The sequence below is a fragment of the Haliotis asinina genome, chromosome 6 (genome assembly GCF_037392515.1).
Source record: "Haliotis asinina isolate JCU_RB_2024 chromosome 6, JCU_Hal_asi_v2, whole genome shotgun sequence".
NCBI lineage: Eukaryota > Metazoa > Mollusca > Gastropoda > Lepetellida > Haliotidae > Haliotis > Haliotis asinina.
In genome coordinates this window covers 56,489,754-56,512,803 of record NC_090285.1, presented here as the reverse complement: position 1 = coordinate 56,512,803, position 23,050 = coordinate 56,489,754, and the positions used below count along the sequence as shown (strand labels likewise).

General features: G+C 41.5%; 1 protein-coding gene across 1 annotated transcript in view; it reads right to left on the bottom strand.

Moving 5' to 3' along the window:
- Window positions 1-23,050, bottom strand: part of LOC137286983 (uncharacterized) — a 204,061-nt gene that overhangs the window by 127,637 nt on the left and 53,374 nt on the right. The window contains exons 35-38 of the mRNA XM_067819051.1: window positions 22,077-22,344; window positions 16,488-17,767; window positions 15,476-15,646; window positions 15,061-15,234 (exon numbers count right to left, since the gene is read on the bottom strand). Coding sequence (XP_067675152.1) covers window positions 15,061-15,234; window positions 15,476-15,646; window positions 16,488-17,767; window positions 22,077-22,344 — 1,893 coding nt within the window. The remainder of the gene's footprint in view (window positions 1-15,060; window positions 15,235-15,475; window positions 15,647-16,487; window positions 17,768-22,076; window positions 22,345-23,050) is intronic.

Below are 23,050 nucleotides of genomic sequence, written 5' to 3'. Positions count from 1 at the left end.
TATCATCCAGTGCCAGTTGAACGTAACTACTAGCACTTTTTGATGCTAGGATTCTTTGTTAGCATTTACCACATTCTTACCTACGACAAACACAAGCCCACCAACAAACTTCACTTCTCTAGTATCAGTCTTGTGATTACCAATCACATGTCTTATCACAGTTTGATACTGGGGTAGGGAAGTGACATTCTCATCCTTTCCACAGCATCACTTTCTACCATTGCCACGTATCCAAGTATCTGATTGTGCTTGTGTATTCTAACAACTAGCACTTCCAGATGCTGGGGTTCAAAGCACTGTTTCACATCGGACTTCCAGTGGTTCCTCATCTGACAGGTATCAGTCAACATTTCAGTTTTCTCTCTCCAGTCCTGGCATCGTCTTGTGCAAGTGTCAAAAGCAACTAGCACTTTATGATGCTAGGATTGGAAGAGAAGCACATCTACAATTCCCGCATCAGAATCCACTTCTCTGTTCTCTAGTATCTTTCTTGTGATGACTACTTCAATGTTATCACAGTTTGATACTGGGGTACAGGAGAATACCTTCATCCTGTCCAAACTTGCTTCCTTGGGAACCTGGTATCATCCAGTGCCAGTTGAACGCAACTACTAGCACTTTTTGATGCTAGGATTCTTTGTTACAATTTACCACATTCTTACCTACGACAAACACAAGCCCACCAACAAACTTCACTTCTCTAGTATCAGTCTTGTGATTACCAATCACATGTCTTATCACAGTTTGATACTGGGGTAGGGAAGTGACATTCTCATCCTTTCCACAGCATCACTTTCTACCATTGCCACGTATCCAAGTATCTGATTGTGCTTGTGTATTCTAACAACTAGCACTTCCAGATGCTGGGGTTCAAAGCACTGTTTCACATCGGACTTCCAGTGGTTCCTCATCTCACAGGTATCAGTCAACATTTCAGTTTTCTCTCTCCAGTCCTGGCATCGTCTTGTGCAAGTGTCAAAAGCAACTAGCACTTTATGATGCTAGGATTGGAAGAGAAGCACATCTACAATTCCCGCATCAGAATCCACTTCTCTGTTCTCTAGTATCTTTCTTGTGATGACTACTTCAATGTTATCACAGTTTGATACTGGGGTACAGGAGAATACCTTCATCCTGTCCAAACTTGCTTCCTTGGGAACCTGGTATCATCCAGTGCCAGTTGAACGCAACTACTAGCACTTTTTGATGCTAGGATTCTTTGTTACAATTTACCACATTCTTACCTACGACAAACACAAGCCCACCAACAAACTTCACTTCTCTAGTATCAGTCTTGTGATTACCAATCACATGTCTTATCACAGTTTGATACTGGGGTAGGGAAGTGACATTCTCATCCTTTCCACAGCATCACTTTCTACCATTGCCACGTATCCAAGTATCTGATTGTGCTTGTGTATTCTAACAACTAGCACTTCCAGATGCTGGGGTTCAAAGCACTGTTTCACATCGGACTTCCAGTGGTTCCTCATCTGACAGGTATCAGTCAACATTTCAGTTTTCTCTCTCCAGTCCTGGCATCGTCTTGTGCAAGTGTCAAAAGCAACTAGCACTTTATGATGCTAGGATTGGAAGAGAAGCACATCTACAATTCCCGCATCAGAATCCACTTCTCTGTTCTCTAGTATCTTTCTTGTGATGACTACTTCAATGTTATCACAGTTTGATACTGGGGTACAGGAGAATACCTTCATCCTGTCCAAACTTGCTTCCTTGGGAACCTGGTATCATCCAGTGCCAGTTGAACGTAACTACTAGCACTTTTTGATGCTAGGATTCTTTGTTAGCATTTACCACATTCTTACCTACGACAAACACAAGCCCACCAACAAACTTCACTTCTCTAGTATCAGTCTTGTGATTACCAATCACATGTCTTATCACAGTTTGATACTGGGGTAGGGAAGTGACATTCTCATCCTTTCCACAGCATCACTTTCTACCATTGCCACGTATCCAAGTATCTGATTGTGCTTGTGTATTCTAACAACTAGCACTTCCAGATGCTGGGGTTCAAAGCACTGTTTCACATCGGACTTCCAGTGGTTCCTCATCTGACAGGTATCAGTCAACATTTCAGTTTTCTCTCTCCAGTCCTGGCATCGTCTTGTGCAAGTGTCAAAAGCAACTAGCACTTTATGATGCTAGGATTGGAAGAGAAGCACATCTACAATTCCCGCATCAGAATCCACTTCTCTGTTCTCTAGTATCTTTCTTGTGATGACTACTTCAATGTTATCACAGTTTGATACTGGGGTACAGGAGAATACCTTCATCCTGTCCAAACTTGCTTCCTTGGGAACCTGGTATCATCCAGTGCCAGTTGAACGCAACTACTAGCACTTTTTGATGCTAGGATTCTTTGTTACAATTTACCACATTCTTACCTACGACAAACACAAGCCCACCAACAAACTTCACTTCTCTAGTATCAGTCTTGTGATTACCAATCACATGTGTTATCACAGTTTGATACTGGGGTAGGGAAGTGACATTCTCATCCTTTCCACAGCATCACTTTCTACCATTGCCACGTATCCAAGTATCTGATTGTGCTTGTGTATTCTAACAACTAGCACTTCCAGATGCTGGGGTTCAAAGCACTGTTTCACATCGGACTTCCAGTGGTTCCTCATCTCACAGGTATCAGTCAACATTTCAGTTTTCTCTCTCCAGTCCTGGCATCGTCTTGTGCAAGTGTCAAAAGCAACTAGCACTTTATGATGCTAGGATTGGAAGAGAAGCACATCTACAATTCCCGCATCAGAATCCACTTCTCTGTTCTCTAGTATCTTTCTTGTGATGACTACTTCAATGTTATCACAGTTTGATACTGGGGTACAGGAGAATACCTTCATCCTGTCCAAACTTCCTTCCTTGGGAACCTGGTATCATCCAGTGCCAGTTGAACGCAACTACTAGCACTTTTTGATGCTAGGATTCTTTGTTACAATTTACCACATTCTTACCTACGACAAACACAAGCCCACCAACAAACTTCACTTCTCTAGTATCAGTCTTGTGATTACCAATCACATGTGTTATCACAGTTTGATACTGGGGTAGGGAAGTGACATTCTCATCCTTTCCACAGCATCACTTTCTACCATTGCCACGTATCCAAGTATCTGATTGTGCTTGTGTATTCTAACAACTAGCACTTCCAGATGCTGGGGTTCAAAGCACTGTTTCACATCGGACTTCCAGTGGTTCCTCATCTCACAGGTATCAGTCAACATTTCAGTTTTCTCTCTCCAGTCCTGGCATCGTCTTGTGCAAGTGTCAAAAGCAACTAGCACTTTATGATGCTAGGATTGGAAGAGAAGCACATCTACAATTCCCGCATCAGAATCCACTTCTCTGTTCTCTAGTATCTTTCTTGTGATGACTACTTCAATGTTATCACAGTTTGATACTGGGGTACAGGAGAATACCTTCATCCTGTCCAAACTTGCTTCCTTGGGAACCTGGTATCATCCAGTGCCAGTTGAACGCAACTACTAGCACTTTTTGATGCTAGGATTCTTTGTTACAATTTACCACATTCTTACCTACGACAAACACAAGCCCACCAACAAACTTCACTTCTCTAGTATCAGTCTTGTGATTACCAATCACATGTGTTATCACAGTTTGATACTGGGGTAGGGAAGTGACATTCTCATCCTTTCCACAGCATCACTTTCTACCATTGCCACGTATCCAAGTATCTGATTGTGCTTGTGTATTCTAACAACTAGCACTTCCAGATGCTGGGGTTCAAAGCACTGTTTCACATCGGACTTCCAGTGGTTCCTCATCTCACAGGTATCAGTCAACATTTCAGTTTTCTCTCTCCAGTCCTGGCATCGTCTTGTGCAAGTGTCAAAAGCAACTAGCACTTTATGATGCTAGGATTGGAAGAGAAGCACATCTACAATTCCCGCATCAGAATCCACTTCTCTCTTCTCTAGTATCTTTCTTGTGATGACTACTTCAATGTTATCACAGTTTGATACTGGGGTACAGGAGAATACCTTCATCCTGTCCAAACTTGCTTCCTTGGGAACCTGGTATCATCCAGTGCCAGTTGAACGCAACTACTAGCACTTTTTGATGCTAGGATTCTTTGTTACAATTTACCACATTCTTACCTACGACAAACACAAGCCCACCAACAAACTTCACTTCTCTAGTATCAGTCTTGTGATTACCAATCACATGTGTTATCACAGTTTGATACTGGGGTAGGGAAGTGACATTCTCATCCTTTCCACAGCATCACTTTCTACCATTGCCACGTATCCAAGTATCTGATTGTGCTTGTGTATTCTAACAACTAGCACTTCCAGATGCTGGGGTTCAAAGCACTGTTTCACATCGGACTTCCAGTGGTTCCTCATCTCACAGGTATCAGTCAACATTTCAGTTTTCTCTCTCCAGTCCTGGCATCGTCTTGTGCAAGTGTCAAAAGCAACTAGCACTTTATGATGCTAGGATTGGAAGAGAAGCACATCTACAATTCCCGCATCAGAATCCACTTCTCTGTTCTCTAGTATCTTTCTTGTGATGACTACTTCAATGTTATCACAGTTTGATACTGGGGTACAGGAGAATACCTTCATCCTGTCCAAACTTGCTTCCTTGGGAACCTGGTATCATCCAGTGCCAGTTGAACGCAACTACTAGCACTTTTTGATGCTAGGATTCTTTGTTAGCATTTACCACATTCTTACCTACGACAAACACAAGCCCACCAACAAACTTCACTTCTCTAGTATCAGTCTTGTGATTACCAATCACATGTCTTATCACAGTTTGATACTGGGGTAGGGAAGTGACATTCTCATCCTTTCCACAGCATCACTTTCTACCATTGCCACGTATCCAAGTATCTGATTGTGCTTGTGTATTCTAACAACTAGCACTTCCAGATGCTGGGGTTCAAAGCACTGTTTCACATCGGACTTCCAGTGGTTCCTCATCTCACAGGTATCAGTCAACATTTCAGTTTTCTCTCTCCAGTCCTGGCATCGTCTTGTGCAAGTGTCAAAAGCAACTAGCACTTTATGATGCTAGGATTGGAAGAGAAGCACATCTACAATTCCCGCATCAGAATCCACTTCTCTGTTCTCTAGTATCTTTCTTGTGATGACTACTTCAATGTTATCACAGTTTGATACTGGGGTACAGGAGAATACCTTCATCCTGTCCAAACTTGCTTCCTTGGGAACCTGGTATCATCCAGTGCCAGTTGAACGCAACTACTAGCACTTTTTGATGCTAGGATTCTTTGTTACAATTTACCACATTCTTACCTACGACAAACACAAGCCCACCAACAAACTTCACTTCTCTAGTATCAGTCTTGTGATTACCAATCACATGTGTTATCACAGTTTGATACTGGGGTAGGGAAGTGACATTCTCATCCTTTCCACAGCATCACTTTCTACCATTGCCACGTATCCAAGTATCTGATTGTGCTTGTGTATTCTAACAACTAGCACTTCCAGATGCTGGGGTTCAAAGCACTGTTTCACATCGGACTTCCAGTGGTTCCTCATCTCACAGGTATCAGTCAACATTTCAGTTTTCTCTCTCCAGTCCTGGCATCGTCTTGTGCAAGTGTCAAAAGCAACTAGCACTTTATGATGCTAGGATTGGAAGAGAAGCACATCTACAATTCCCGCATCAGAATCCACTTCTCTGTTCTCTAGTATCTTTCTTGTGATGACTACTTCAATGTTATCACAGTTTGATACTGGGGTACAGGAGAATACCTTCATCCTGTCCAAACTTCCTTCCTTGGGAACCTGGTATCATCCAGTGCCAGTTGAACGCAACTACTAGCACTTTTTGATGCTAGGATTCTTTGTTACAATTTACCACATTCTTACCTACGACAAACACAAGCCCACCAACAAACTTCACTTCTCTAGTATCAGTCTTGTGATTACCAATCACATGTGTTATCACAGTTTGATACTGGGGTAGGGAAGTGACATTCTCATCCTTTCCACAGCATCACTTTCTACCATTGCCACGTATCCAAGTATCTGATTGTGCTTGTGTATTCTAACAACTAGCACTTCCAGATGCTGGGGTTCAAAGCACTGTTTCACATCGGACTTCCAGTGGTTCCTCATCTCACAGGTATCAGTCAACATTTCAGTTTTCTCTCTCCAGTCCTGGCATCGTCTTGTGCAAGTGTCAAAAGCAACTAGCACTTTATGATGCTAGGATTGGAAGAGAAGCACATCTACAATTCCCGCATCAGAATCCACTTCTCTGTTCTCTAGTATCTTTCTTGTGATGACTACTTCAATGTTATCACAGTTTGATACTGGGGTACAGGAGAATACCTTCATCCTGTCCAAACTTGCTTCCTTGGGAACCTGGTATCATCCAGTGCCAGTTGAACGTAACTACTAGCACTTTTTGATGCTAGGATTCTTTGTTAGCATTTACCACATTCTTACCTACGACAAACACAAGCCCACCAACAAACTTCACTTCTCTAGTATCAGTCTTGTGATTACCAATCACATGTGTTATCACAGTTTGATACTGGGGTAGGGAAGTGACATTCTCATCCTTTCCACAGCATCACTTTCTACCATTGCCACGTATCCAAGTATCTGATTGTGCTTGTGTATTCTAACAACTAGCACTTCCAGATGCTGGGGTTCAAAGCACTGTTTCACATCGGACTTCCAGTGGTTCCTCATCTCACAGGTATCAGTCAACATTTCAGTTTTCTCTCTCCAGTCCTGGCATCGTCTTGTGCAAGTGTCAAAAGCAACTAGCACTTTATGATGCTAGGATTGGAAGAGAAGCACATCTACAATTCCCGCATCAGAATCCACTTCTCTGTTCTCTAGTATCTTTCTTGTGATGACTACTTCAATGTTATCACAGTTTGATACTGGGGTACAGGAGAATACCTTCATCCTGTCCAAACTTCCTTCCTTGGGAACCTGGTATCATCCAGTGCCAGTTGAACGCAACTACTAGCACTTTTTGATGCTAGGATTCTTTGTTACAATTTACAACATTCTTACCTACGACAAACACAAGCCCACCAACAAACTTCACTTCTCTAGTATCAGTCTTGTGATTACCAATCACATGTGTTATCACAGTTTGATACTGGGGTAGGGAAGTGACATTCTCATCCTTTCCACAGCATCACTTTCTACCATTGCCACGTATCCAAGTATCTGATTGTGCTTGTGTATTCTAACAACTAGCACTTCCAGATGCTGGGGTTCAAAGCACTGTTTCACATCGGACTTCCAGTGGTTCCTCATCTGACAGGTATCAGTCAACATTTCAGTTTTCTCTCTCCAGTCCTGGCATCGTCTTGTGCAACTAGCACTTTATGATGCTAGGATTGGAAGAGAAGCACATCTACAATTCCCGCATCAGAATCCACTTCTCTCTTCTCTAGTATCTTTCTTGTGATGACTACTTCAATGTTATCACAGTTTGATACTGGGGTACAGGAGAATACCTTCATCCTGTCCAAACTTGCTTCCTTGGGAACCTGGTATCATCCAGTGCCAGTTGAACGCAACTACTAGCACTTTTTGATGCTAGGATTCTTTGTTACAATTTACCACATTCTTACCTACGACAAACACAAGCCCACCAACAAACTTCACTTCTCTAGTATCAGTCTTGTGATTACCAATCACATGTGTTATCACAGTTTGATACTGGGGTAGGGAAGTGACATTCTCATCCTTTCCACAGCATCACTTTCTACCATTGCCACGTATCCAAGTATCTGATTGTGCTTGTGTATTCTAACAACTAGCACTTCCAGATGCTGGGGTTCAAAGCACTGTTTCACATCGGACTTCCAGTGGTTCCTCATCTCACAGGTATCAGTCAACATTTCAGTTTTCTCTCTCCAGTCCTGGCATCGTCTTGTGCAAGTGTCAAAAGCAACTAGCACTTTATGATGCTAGGATTGGAAGAGAAGCACATCTACAATTCCCGCATCAGAATCCACTTCTCTGTTCTCTAGTATCTTTCTTGTGATGACTACTTCAATGTTATCACAGTTTGATACTGGGGTACAGGAGAATACCTTCATCCTGTCCAAACTTGCTTCCTTGGGAACCTGGTATCATCCAGTGCCAGTTGAACGCAACTACTAGCACTTTTGATGCTAGGATTCTTTGTTAGCATTTACCACATTCTTACCTACGACAAACACAAGCCCACCAACAAACTTCACTTCTCTAGTATCAGTCTTGTGATTACCAGTCACATGTGTTATCACAGTTTGATACTGGGGTAGGGAAGTGACATTCTCATCCTTTCCACAGCATCACTTTCTACCATTGCCACGTATCCAAGTATCTGATTGTGCTTGTGTATTCTAACAACTAGCACTTCCAGATGCTGGGGTTCAAAGCACTGTTTCACATCGGACTTCCAGTGGTTCCTCATCTCACAGGTATCAGTCAACATTTCAGCTTTCTCTCTCCAGTCCTGGCATCGTCTTGTGCAAGTGTCAAAAGCAACTAGCACTTTATGATGCTAGGATTGGAAGAGAAGCACATCTACAATTCCCGCATCAGAATCCACTTCTCTGTTCTCTAGTATCTTTCTTGTGATGACTACTTCAACGTTATCACAGTTTGATACTGGGGTACAGGAGAATACCTTCATCCTGTCCAAACTTGCTTCCTTGGGAACCTGGTATCATCCAGTGCCAGTTGAACGCAACTACTAGCACTTTTTGATGCTAGGATTCTTTGTTACCATTTACCACATTCTTACCTACGACAAACACAAGCCCACCAACAAACTTCACTTCTCTAGTATCAGTCTTGTGATTACCAATCACATGTGTTATCACAGTTTGATACTGGGGTAGGGAAGTGACATTCTCATCCTTTCCACAGCATCACTTTCTACCATTGCCACGTATCCAAGTATCTGATTGTGCTTGTGTATTCTAACAACTAGCACTTCCAGATGCTGGGGTTCAAAGCACTGTTTCACATCGGACTTCCAGTGGTTCCTCATCTCACAGGTATCAGTCAACATTTCAGTTTTCTCTCTCCAGTCCTGGCATCGTCTTGTGCAAGTGTCAAAAGCAACTAGCACTTTATGATGCTAGGATTGGAAGAGAAGCACATCTACAATTCCCGCATCAGAATCCACTTCTCTCTTCTCTAGTATCTTTCTTGTGATGACTACTTCAATGTTATCACAGTTTGATACTGGGGTACAGGAGAATACCTTCATCCTGTCCAAACTTGCTTCCTTGGGAACCTGGTATCATCCAGTGCCAGTTGAACGCAACTACTAGCACTTTTTGATGCTAGGATTCTTTGTTACCATTTACCACATTCTTACCTACGACAAACACAAGCCCACCAACAAACTTCACTTCTCTAGTATCAGTCTTGTGATTACCAATCACATGTCTTATCACAGTTTGATACTGGGGTAGGGAAGTGACATTCTCATCCTTTCCACAGCATCACTTTCTACCATTGCCACGTATCCAAGTATCTGATTGTGCTTGTGTATTCTAACAACTAGCACTTCCAGATGCTGGGGTTCAAAGCACTGTTTCACATCGGACTTCCAGTGGTTCCTCATCTGACAGGTATCAGTCAACATTTCAATTTTCTCTCTCCAGTCCTGGCATCGTCTTGTGTAAGTGTCAAAAGCAACTAGCACTTTATGATGCTAGGATTGGAAGAGAAGCACATCTACAATTCCCGCATCAGAATCCACTTCTCTGTTCTCTAGTATCTTTCTTGTGATGACTACTTCAATGTTATCACAGTTTGATACTGGGGTACAGGAGAATACCTTCATCCTGTCCAAACTTGCTTCCTTGGGAACCTGGTATCATCCAGTGCCAGTTGAACGCAACTACTAGCACTTTTTGATGCTAGGAGTCTTTTTTTACAATTTACCACATTCTTACCTACGACAAACACAAGCCCACCAACAAACTTCACTTCTCTAGTATCAGTCTTGTGATTACCAATCACATGTGTTATCACAGTTTGATACTGGGGTAGGGAAGTGACATTCTCATCCTTTCCACAGCATCACTTCCTACCATTGCCACGTATCCAAGTATCTGATTGTGCTTGTGTATTCTAACAACTAGCACTTCCAGATGCTGGGGTTCAAAGCACTGTTTCACATCGGACTTCCAGTGGTTCCTCATCTGACAGGTATCAGTCAACATTTCAGTTTTCTCTCTCCAGTCCTGGCATCGTCTTGTCCAAGTGTCAAAAGCAACTAGCACTTTATGATGCTAGGATTGGAAGAGAAGCACATCTACAATTCCCACATCAGAATCCACTTTTATTCTCTGTTCTCTAGTATCTTTCTTGTGATGACTACTTCAATGTTATCACAGTTTGATACTGGGGTACAGGAGAATACCTTCATCCTGTCCAAACTTGCTTCCTTGGGAACCTGGTATCATCCAGTGCCAGTTGAACGCAACTACTAGCACTTTTTGATGCTAGGATTCTTTGTTACCATTTACCACATTCTTACCTACGACAAACACAAGCCCACCAACAAACTTCACTTCTCTAGTATCAGTCTTGTGATTACCAATCACATGTCTTATCACAGTTTGATACTGGGGTAGGGAAGTGACATTCTCATCCTTTCCACAGCATCACTTTCTACCATTGCCACGTATCCAAGTATCTGATTGTGCTTGTGTATTCTAACAACTAGCACTTCCAGATGCTGGGGTTCAAAGCACTGTTTCACATCGGACTTCCAGTGGTTCCTCATCTCACAGGTATCAGTCAACATTTCAGTTTTCTCTCTCCAGTCCTGGTATCGTCTTGTGCAAGTGTCAAAAGCAACTAGCACTTTATGATGCTAGGATTGGAAGAGAAGCACATCTACAATTCCCCATCAGAATCCACTTTTATTCTCTGTTCACTAGTATCTTTCTTGTGATGACTACTTCAATGTTATCACAGTTTGATACTGGGGTACAGGAGAATACCTTCATCCTGTCTAAACTTGCTTCCTTGGGAACCTGGTATCATCCAGTGCCAGTTGAACGCAACTACTAGCACTTTTTGATGCTAGGATTCTTTGTTAGCATTTACCACATTCTTACCTTCGATAAATACAAGCCCACCAACAAACTTCACTTCTCTAGTATCAGTCTTGTGATTACCAATCACATGTGTTATCACAGTTTGATACTGGGGTAGGGAAGTGACATTCTCATCCTTTCCACAGCATCACTTTCTACCATTGCCACGTATCCAAGTATCTGATTGTGCTTGTGTATTCTAACAACTAGCACTTCCAGATGCTGGGGTTCATAGCACTGTTTCACATCGGACTTCCAGTGGTTCCTCTTCTGACAGGTATCCGTCAACATTTCAGTTTTCTCTCTCCACTCCTCTCTTCCAACTAGCACTTTATGACGCTAGGATTGGAAGAGAAGCACATCTACAATTCCCGCTTCAGAATCCACTTTTATTCTCTGTTCTCTAGTATCTTTCTTGAGATGACTACTTCAATGTTATCACAGTTTGATACTGGGGTACAGGAGAATACCTTCATCCTGTCCAAACTTGTTTCCTTGAGAACCTGGTATCATCCAGTGCCAGTTGAACGCAACTACTAGCACTCTTCTCTGGTATTAGTCTTGTGATTACCAGTTTGATACTGGGGTAGGGAAGTGTCATTCTCATCCTTTCCACAGAATCACTTTCTACCATTGCCACATATCCAAGAATCTGATTGCGCTTATGTATTCTAACAACTAGCACTTCCAGATGCTGGAATTCAAAACAGTGTTTCACGTCTGAAATCCTGGAGTTCCCTCAAACAGCAATAGCTCTCTGGTACTTGATAAGGACTGTTTTGCAATGTAATGACTGGAAATGGCACATTTGTTGTTGCAAGGGAATTTACTTGCTGTTCTTTGCCAATGTCTTTGGACCAAACTGTTCACTTTCAAGAGCAATGAGTTACTCTGAGGTCTCAAATGTGTTTGGACTATTTTCCATGATTTTGATGGACTATGCTTTCAAGAAGATGTGTTGCTTGGTAAAATTTGAAAGGAAAGTCAGTGATAGTGATATTCAGCCTTCATATGCCAGGTTTAGTCTTTTTGCAGTGATGAAAACGTAAATCGAAGTGAAATATAGATTGGGAATCCTCATAACTTTTCCTTGCCAAATGAACATTCAAAAGTTGTTAAAAAAGGATCATAGATTCAAATCACAATTATTGGTTTGTATTACAATCTTGATTTCACTATATTTGATTACTTTTGTGTATATTCATTGATATGTGTTCACTGCAAACAGACAATAGTATGCATCATGAAGGAAATCTTGCCATAGTTGCTCGTGTAGAGAATGTATTAGCTTGCTACATGAAAGACTTTGTTAGGTATGACGTTATTGTTAATTGTCTTTAGCTATGCAATTCTGAAATCGTACCTCGCCAAGTTGATATTCAAGATTTCACTCACTTGTTTTCAGATGTGTCCCCAATGTAATATTGCTGCAATATTGCAAAGAGCAGCATAAAACACTAACATTCTCACTCACTCACTTGTTCATTTCTTCACAGGTTTAAAGTGTTATGATGAACAGGCAGGTTGACAATCCTGGTGGATGAACCCATTCAAACTTGAAGCCTTGAAAAATGAAGCTCAGTAATGACATCGCTGGACCGAGTCAAAATGATAGTTATTATTTATTTATTCTTGTGCCAACACCAGTAGCTACAGATGCTGAAGTGCAATGAAACAAGTCAACGCTGTTTCAAGAGCTGACTGTTGCCCAATACCAAGAATCAGTGACTGTCATCAACAGAATCAGTCAAGCCAAGTACGTCACTAAGTTTGACTTAATGAAGGGGTATTGGCAGACTCTACTGACAAGTGACAACGGCATTACAGCTTCTGCGACTTTATCAGTACAAAGTCACACTTTGGCTCAAGAACACTCCAGCCACCTCCAACAAAATTACGGCCAGTCTAGTGGGAGTTAGGGCCTACATCATTGATACCATCACTTGTCACTAGAAGGCTACCTGACGGAGAAATGTGCCTTCTTCTGTGAAAGGACCCATGAAGGTCCCCGGGTAGAATAGGCCCTCAGCAACCCATGCTTGCCATAAAATGCGACTGTGCTTGTCGTAAGAGGCGACTAACGGGATCGGGTGGTCAGGCAAACTGACTCGGTTGACACATGTCATCGGTTCCCAAATGCGCAGATCGATGCTCATGTTGTTGATCACTGGATTATCTGGTCCAGACTTTATTATTTACAGACTGCCGCCATACAGCTGGAATATTGTTGAGTGCGGCAGAAAACTAAACTCACTCACTCACTCACTCACACACTCTTCTGTGAAAGACTAAGTGAAGCCAAGTTAACTGAATTTTGGTTAAGTCTGAACTGGCAACTTCAGTATTTCCAGTTTCCTCAAAGAAGGAAAGATCTTAGGGGATGGGTGGCTCTGACCATCTGTTTGTAAGCAAATCTGGGCAAGAAGAAAGTATCATAATGTAATGCAGTATGAAACTGTGATAGCACTAAAGTAGTCAGCACATGAAAGACATAAGAGAACAGAGAATATTTATTGATGCTGGTGCAGGAATTGTAGGAGTGCTTCTCTTCCAATCCCAGCATCATAAAGTGCTAATGGCTTTTTACACTTGCACAAGACGATACCAGGACCAGAGAGAAAAACTGGAATCTTGACTGATACTTGTTGGAAAAGGAACTACTTTCTGATGTCAAACAGATGAGCTCTCATCAGATGAGTACCTGCAAATTTCTTTTGGGGAGGCTAGAAAAACAAGCAGTAGAATTCTAAGGTGCATGTAATATGTAACAATAAGCTCTAAGTCCAGGATCCAAGAATTGGACTTTGATGAAATAAAAGGTTGTGTCTGGTTCAGTGACAGTCAGATATTCCCAAATGATCCAAATCCTTGCCTTGAAATGAGGTCCATCAAGAAAGGCTGTTCAGAGAAACAGTGGATTCTTGTAGGTAGTCAGTTACCGCCTTTGCTCTGCCTTTTAGATTCTACCTCTTGATTGTTGGAAATTGGGATCATTCTTGGACATACTTCAAGATAATCACTTATCTTGGGGCTGTGACAGCACATCTACCTTGTATGCTTTCTGCTGCACCTACACCTTCTTATCCATGGGCCAGTGAGCAGAAGGCAACCGAAGAGTCCTAAGCCTTGTGAGCACGTAGACTTTTGTGCTCTTGTCATGTTTCCATTTCTTCCAGGTCACAAACCTTTCTCCTTGCAATAAAAATAAGGAGGCACCGGACCTCCTTCATTTGAAGAATCTTTTGAATTCCATAACAACTTTGAAGGGTCAATATTCAATAATAAACAACAAACTGATCTGGAATTCATGGTACAGCCTTCTTCCATGCATTTAGAACAAAGATAACAGGGTAACTAATTGACTGAGGAATCCATTTCCAAAACATTCACGAAACATACATCCTTTGTGTAAACACATGCATGCATTAAGTACTAGCCATGACCAGATTCTATTATCAGTGTGAAGATCAACCTGTTCTTATGAATCTAAATTGTTCAGTTAGGGAAGAAGCATCAGGAAATAATGCGCAACAGTAAACTACAGTTACGACAAACCCAATAGGACTACTAATCCCATAAAGTGGTGAGACAGAAACTAAAAGTTCATAATTATTGTCAGTGGGTTCATTATGAATGGAGTTTACTGTAGCAGTTTTGTTTGTATCAGGCACTGAAGATGAAAAGAGTGTTATAAAAAGAGAGGCATGTAATCAAAGAAATTTTGACCGTCTTGAGATTTCTTGTCTTAAGCAACAAATACTTCTCAGAAGAGAGGATTAACGGGTTTGGGTAGTCAGGCTTGCTCAGTTGTCACATGCTCACGCTGTTGATCTCTGGATTGTCTAGACTAGACTTAGATTTTTTAAAGGCTGCTGTCATATTGGTGGAATATTGCTGATTGTGATGCTAAACACCAAACATACACATCCCCACACCATGTAACTTACCCTACACTGGCAGGTTGAACATTTATCCTCAGGATTGGGGAATTCTTGGTTGTGTCTGTATGTGGCGTTCCAGTAGCTGCATTGTCGACATGTTGAGCATCCACAAGAATCAATCACAGGGTGTTCACACGATACTTTGTCACATGTGTGACGATCGCAGCTGATTGTTCCAAGCTGATGAAGAAATAATGAGAATGCATGACACAATCATACAATATACAATATTCTGACTGACACTTGACGAACACCAACATGGCAACATGTAAAGCTACAGAGACGAAAAAAGTCACTTTGATTGATTACATAAAAAGGACTGATCTTTGGACTGTCTCATGCTTTTCCTTTTGTCAGACCCCCATCCTGCTGCCAATGTATATATTCAGGTGATCAACTAAGTCATGTGACCTATTCTCACCTGACAAACACACGTACTGCATGGATCTGTCTCAGCAGGGAATCGCTGACCATGTGAAAATGTTATTCCCTTCAGCTCACAGTTCCGACATTCAGGACAGCATTGACCTTGTGCTGGGTTTTGACATTTGGGAGCCGGACATGACTTCTTGCTGCACTTGAATGTTCCATCCTGAGGGACAAAAACATTTTGAGGTATCTGACACAGATGTATATGAATTTGCTTCATACTTACATCTAAATATTTACTTCTGTCCAGACAGTGGCTTTACATGTGCCTTTAGACAGACATCACTTTATGTGTGATTCACAAATGACCACAATAAAACAATCATCATAGCTTGACATAATCTGTGACTACAGAGTTTTACATAATCCATAACTTCACACCTTGAAATAATCTGTGACTACAGAGTTTGACATAATCTGTGACCATAGAGCTTGACATAATCTATGACTACAGAGTTTGAGATACCACATACATCAGAACACATAATCTGACAACAATCTGTTATAACACATACATCTGAACACATAATATGTGACAATACATACATCTGAACATAAAATTTTTGACAACACATACACATGAACAAATAACCGGTGACACCACATACTTCTGAACACATAATCTGTGAAACTAGAAACACCTGAACACATAATTTGTGCCACCACATACATCTAAACACATAATCTGTGACACTAAAAACATCTAACACAAACGTTTTGACAAACATACATCTGAACACGTAACCTGTGATACTACATACATCTGAACAAATAATCTGTGACACTACAAACATCTGTACACAGTCTGTGACTCTACATACATCTGAACACACAATCTGTGGCACTACATACATCTGAACACACAATCTTTGACACCACATACATCTGAACACATAATCTGTGACACTACATACATCTAAACACATACATCTGAATTTTGTGACTGATTTTTCATATACAGACTACTTCTGAACATTATAATTGACCTTCCAACATTCCCTCACCCTGCACACACACTCACTGCACGGATCCTCCACATCGGGGAATGTCTGGCCATTGCGGAACTTCCTGTCTTCAAACATGCAGTCTCCACAGACGGGGCAGCAGTCCACAGTGACTGGGTTGGAGCATTTGACTGGTGGGCAGTACTTTGGGAAACATCGCATGTTCCCGTCTGTGCATGTGCACACCTGGCAGTCACGCTCTGTCTTCTCCTTGTCACGATAATCACTGCCCTCAAAACGACATCCTCGATCACACACTGGACAACAGCCATCTCTAATTGGATGGGAACATGCAACATTGGCACAGGGTTTCCTTGTGCACTCCACATTCCCTGACTTGCAGTAGCAGGAGCTGCATGTATCAGACGAGTCTGGAAACTCCTGTCCGTTGTCATACACAGCACCCTGGAAGAGGCAGTTGGAGCACTCCTGGCAACACTCTCCTTGCATTGGGTTCAAACACGTGACACGAGGGCACTGCTTTGGGGAGCAGATGATGTTGCCATCTACACAGCTACAAGCTTTACAGCGGTCAGTTGGGTCCAGGAATGTCTGTCTGTTGCTGTAGTCCATGCCATTATATAAACAGTCATTACATTCCTGACAACAGCCACGTGTAACAGGATTGCGGCAAATGGTATCACGACACCTCCTCTTAAAGCATTCCATATTGCCTCTTCGGCACTCACACTCCATACAAGGATCTGATATATGGGGTACTCGAAGACCATTCCGCACACGCTGACCCTCGTATTCACAGTCAGAGCAACGGGGGCAGCAGTGACCTTGAGTCTTCACTGGATTCTTACAAGGAGCTCTGGGGCAAACACGCTGCTCACATATGACGCTTCCAGAAACACAGCGGCAGTCTTTGCACCGATCCTTAGTGTCTGGGAATGATTGCCCATTGTTAAACGGTCGGCCATTGTAGAAACAGTCTGTACACTCTTTACAACAGTCACGTTCAATTGGGTGTTGACATGTTACTTCCTGACACATCTTCCTTTGACACTCCACGTTTCCCTCTACACAGACACACGTTTCACAGCTCCCTCCAACACGGGTAAATGTCTGACCATTGCCAATTCTCCGGCCCTGGTACTCACACTCCCTACATACAGGACAGCAGTTCTCAGTAACAGGGTTTCGACATGATACAGGTGGACACTGTTGACGCTGGCATGACACTTCTCCATTTTGACATCGACATTTTGAACACTCGTCCTGAGGGTCTGGGAACTTCTGCCCATTGCGCCATAACTGATTTTTGAAGAAACAATCTGAAAATTTTAAAATATTACACCGATTAGAAGATATTATATGGATAGATTTACTTACACCAGTACCACTTCACATATTTTCTGTGCATGTTCTTTGATAGGGTTAGGGTTAGGGTTAGGGTTAGGTTTAGAGGTTCCTACATACAAACAACAAGATGTAGCTAAAACAATGGTACTAGTATAAGTACAGTGACCCTATTGTATAACTAAAAATATACCTATAACAAAATACAGATTGCAGCCTACAGTCAAGCAGATGAGTAGCTGATGTATTTTTTTTTCAAACAGTAGTCAGCAATATATCAAACCTAAATATATAACCCTGTATCAAAGTAGCATTTACATGTACAAGTCTAGAATCGGAAAACCATTAGTTTAAAGGTAATAGCTCAAAGCACTGAAACTCAACTTGGTATGTAGTTAAATATAACACTACATTCTAATCATGTAATATGATGCAAATAGACTTACTGAGAATACAACACGGTCAACCTCGGACAAGAATTTAAATTATGACAAATCATGCTTAACTCACTAAACATGAACATACCAACAACATTATATTTTTTCAGACAAGTAAACTGATTTTTTCAAGTGGATTCTTTAACAAGTTAAGGTGTAATCACTGTTAGGAACTGAAGCCCATTTCTGGTGTCCCTAACCGTGATATTGCAGCAATATTGCCGAAAGTCGTGTAAAACCATACTCACTCACGCACCTATTTTTGGGAACAATTATGTGATGTTTCCAATTCATTTGTTTCTGTGAAGATAATGACTGTTTAAGACTGTTACAAGCTTGCAAGGAAAAACATTCAAAATCATGTACAAAGAAGTCAAACACCATTGATTGATGTACAAAACACACACTTTATTTCATTTATCATTTTTTCAGTTGTGCCTTTAATTCCAGAACATCAGTGTTTGTAGGTGTAATGGACTCCACAAATGACTACACACATACCAGTTTCAGTATATTCTGAAACAAAGGTCAGTGTTTGCTTGATAATGGTGTTATTTACACCGAAATGTCACTCATATTATTGATAAAGAAGTTAAATCTATATCCATACAGATCTCATTGTTCTTCACAGCAGCTTCTAAATGCCACTCAAATGATATGTTCTGGTCACAAATGATACTTTTAAACCCACTCAAACCACTAGCACATGTGAGTGCTTTCACTGTATGTAAATAACTAGTGTATGTAAATATCAGCTTCAATGGTCTGGTTTTCTGAGGAAACATCAAAACTATGATTGGCTCATAATTTTTCACTTTCCACAGTATGGCTGCTTTCTTTGATGAAACTTGGTGCCACAAAAACATGAATACAATATGTTTTTTCAGTTGCTATCCATATTCCTTGAACACATTATTTGGCTGTGTCTAATACCAAACGATAGGTGAAATCTAGGACGTTTGGTGACAAAAACCTACAACCAACAAACTCACATGAAACCATCTGATCCCAATAGCTGGATTTGAACTGGATGAATGTACTTTGTCTATAGTACACAAGAGTTCAAAGATCAGTGCAATTTTATTTTGGTACTGTCTAAGCAGCCTAAATAGTAGGTTAATCTGTGAAATGTGTCGGGTTATATATCGTAACAGACTGACACGCTGAGTAAACTCAAGACTGAGATTTCAGCATATCAAGCAAGGTCAATATATACCATATAAAATATTCTCCATGAACAAATTGCTAGGAAAGAATTGTAGGGATTCTCCAAAGATGTGGCTTGTTATGTCATCAAAATTGTGTTCCACTGAAATATTGCTTGGGTGAGGTCCCTGGAGAGACTGCTTCGATTGTAGAGTTTGAACAATGTCATGACAATGCTATGGCATCATGAACTTGATGACATCACAATTGCACGACATCACTGCACTGCAAGTCTAATGGCATGTTCAGAGATGTACCTTTTTCACTGAAAAATAATGATGAATGACTCTGTAATTTTTTTTAAACAGAATCTTACCCACATGTCTTCTGATATCAAATATATTAACACTTGTTGATAGCAAGTAAAAATATCTGTGGTAATATACTGAACATCATTGAAAACGCACCACCCCTAAAATTGTGGATTTCTAAGAGCAGAAGTGAGCAATCTATGTAAATTTTACATATTTGTGTAGACCAATGTTTGATAAAGAAAAGAAGCAAAAAACAATCAAGCAAAACAGTGAATATTTAATGCAGCTGACAATGAAATAAAGATGGGGTCAAAATGGAAAGTCAGTAGCGTGTATGACCCCCGTTAGCAGCAACACAAGCTGTGCAACGTCTCCTCATTGAACGGATAAGTCTCTGAATAAAGTCCAAAGGCACTGCATTCCACTCTTGCTGCAAGGCATTGTCGAGTTCCCCAAGGTTGTTGATCTGCGGACGACGTGCGAGGCGTTGGCCGATGTAATCCCACAAGTGTTCGATGGGTGACAAATCTGGTGACAATGCAGGCCAGTGAAGTAGAGGAATGTTGTTGTTAGCCAGATACTGTATCGAAACACGTGCAGTGTGGGCTCGTGCATTGTCATGTTGAAATGTGTGCAGATCTTGATGCTGGTGAAAGAAGGGAAGGACGTTGTTCTGAAGAATGTTGTCACGGTAGTAAACGGCATTCACTCTGCCACGACCAACAATCAGAGCGGTTCTGTGGTGATAACTTATCCCTCCCCACACCATAATGCTGCCTCCACCCCACTGATCGGTTTGCACAACACAATCCTGATGATAACGTTCACCCCGTCGACGCCATACCCGTAGACGCCCGTCAGCATTTCGCAAGTGAAAACGCGACTCGTCGGAGAACACCACACCATGCCAACGTCGTAACAACCACACACGATGCTGTTCAGCCCATTGTCGGCGTTCACGGTGATGCCTGTCAGTCAGGATGGGTCCAACGTAAGGGCGTCGACAACGTAACCCTGCCGCACGGAGACGGCGTCGGACGGTGGAAGCGCTGATCAAACCACGTCGACCCTGGACAGCGTTTGCAGTTCTGGCAGCGGGCAAGGTTCGATCCCGAATATGGCACCGTACAATGTCTCGATCTTGACGAGGGGTGGTAACACATGCCTGACCTGGGCGTTGCCGGTCCCTGCTGGTTCCTGTTTGTTGGTATCTGTTAGCAAGCCTCAGAATGGTCGAATGATGACACCCAAATCGTCGTGCAATGTTTCTGCTTGAAGCGCCGACCTGCAACATACCCAAGGCCTGTTCTCGTTCCTCTGGTGACAATCTTGGCATGGCCAAAAAACGAAAAGTACTTACGAAAGTACTGCGAAAATGAGAACGGTTTTGTGCCGAAGGTCATTTATACCCCTGAACAGCATGCTTTCTGCATGCAATTTGTGCCCTTCGTGTGTGATGTGCATGAATTTTGTTGTTTTCATGTGATGAGTTCGATGATGTGTTCGAACGATCCGTTTTTTACTGTAGAGCGTTATTTACGATCTAGTGTGTTATTATCAAAATTCCCACCATTAATTTTCCATTTCCAAAAGATTCTATTGCCTTATTTCAAAATTTACAGGTGGTGCGTTTTCAATGATGTTCAGTATATGTCGGAAATTCGTATTAACTAACATCACGTAACTGGGCCAGTACTGGCCCAATGAAATCAGAGCATCAGGCCCCTTTAAGGCATTCCGGAACTGGGCCGGTACTATGTTGCAAACTGGCATGGAACTGGACCAGTATTGGCAGAGAGCTCTTGCCCAGGACACAGTGGATGCCTAATTAGCCCTTTACAGTTTGAATGGCACTGGCCCAGTTATAAGTTTAATACCGTTTCTACTGTTTTTATTAAAACAAGCTGATGCCAAACAAAATAATCTGAAGGAGAATAACAAAACAAAACAAAACATAAGTTTATCCATATGAGTTTAATTCCCCCTGAATTGAACTTACGTTTTTGAATTAAATATGCAAACAGGCTTTGCATGATCTAAAAACATGGCATATATGACCGAATATTTAAAATTTTCAAAATGCTCTTGTCTCAGTAAAATTTATACTGCATGTTAGTATTCAAAAGTTAGCTCAACACTCAACAATTCCCCAGACAGGAAGTGCACTGCCTGTACTGGGCCAGTACTGGGCCAGTAAAGCATTGTGGTGTCGTGTTTATGGTAACCATCTATATGTGGTCTGGTACAGTTTTGCCTCTAGCTTGGATGTTGATATAATTGATATCAGAATACACTTGGTTGAGATTCTCTATTTTTTTCAAAGATATACTATTTCTTCACTTTACCCAGTAACAGATTGTAAACTGAGTGTAGTCTCCCCCACTTACTGTTGCACACACGACAACAACCCTCTTCTGCCGGATGTCGGCAAGACACCCGAGCACATGAGTCACGCTGACACTGAACACGACCTTGACGACATAGACATTCTTCACACTTGTTTCGTGGACTGCGGAACGTTTGTCCATCCTCGTAGGATAGACCCTGGTATGTGCAGCTCTTGGGGCACACAAAGCAGCACTGTCCCACCATGGGCATTGGGTTGTCACATGGCAGCTTGGGGCAGTCTATCATTGTACACATCACAGACCCACTCTGTTAGGAAAAATAATTACAATATTGTAATCTCCTAACACTAAATGCTTTACCCTCTATCATCTAAGTCAGCGAGCCTGAGGATGAGGTATGTCAAAAATTATTCAAAAAAACATTTCATGATCCATTGTAAAATAATCAACAGAAAGATGTTACTGTCATTAGCTTAAAGGTCACATGCAACCAAAAAATCAAACATAATTAAGACACATTTATCACTTATTCACGACATATAATATACATTGCTGCTTTTAAAAAAGCAAATAAACACAATTATAAGCGTACAATCGCGATTCAAAAGTGCAATATTTTGTACTTGGGCTTACTTCCCCCGAAATGAAGCCCTCGGGAGACCGAACCCAGTCATAGCGGGTGGATATGCACTCAAGTGTAATGACGGCTTCCGATTGGCTGTTTCATTTGCTGATATGCTGAGGGTTCATTATGTGTACAGAAAGATGATCTTTTTGATGGGCATTTTAGAAGTATAGCCAGTCACAAGAAAGTAAGATTCTTTATGGATAACAACTTCTTTTTGTGTACTTGTTGCGTCGTTTTAGTATGGATTCATATACTGTTGTCAAACAAAATCATATACACGAAAAGAAGTCGTTATCCATGAAGAATGTATATAGAGATGTTGGGTTTGGAAAATACATGTTCTCTGAATTTGCGCTCGATCCAATAAAAATCATATCAGTAGAGA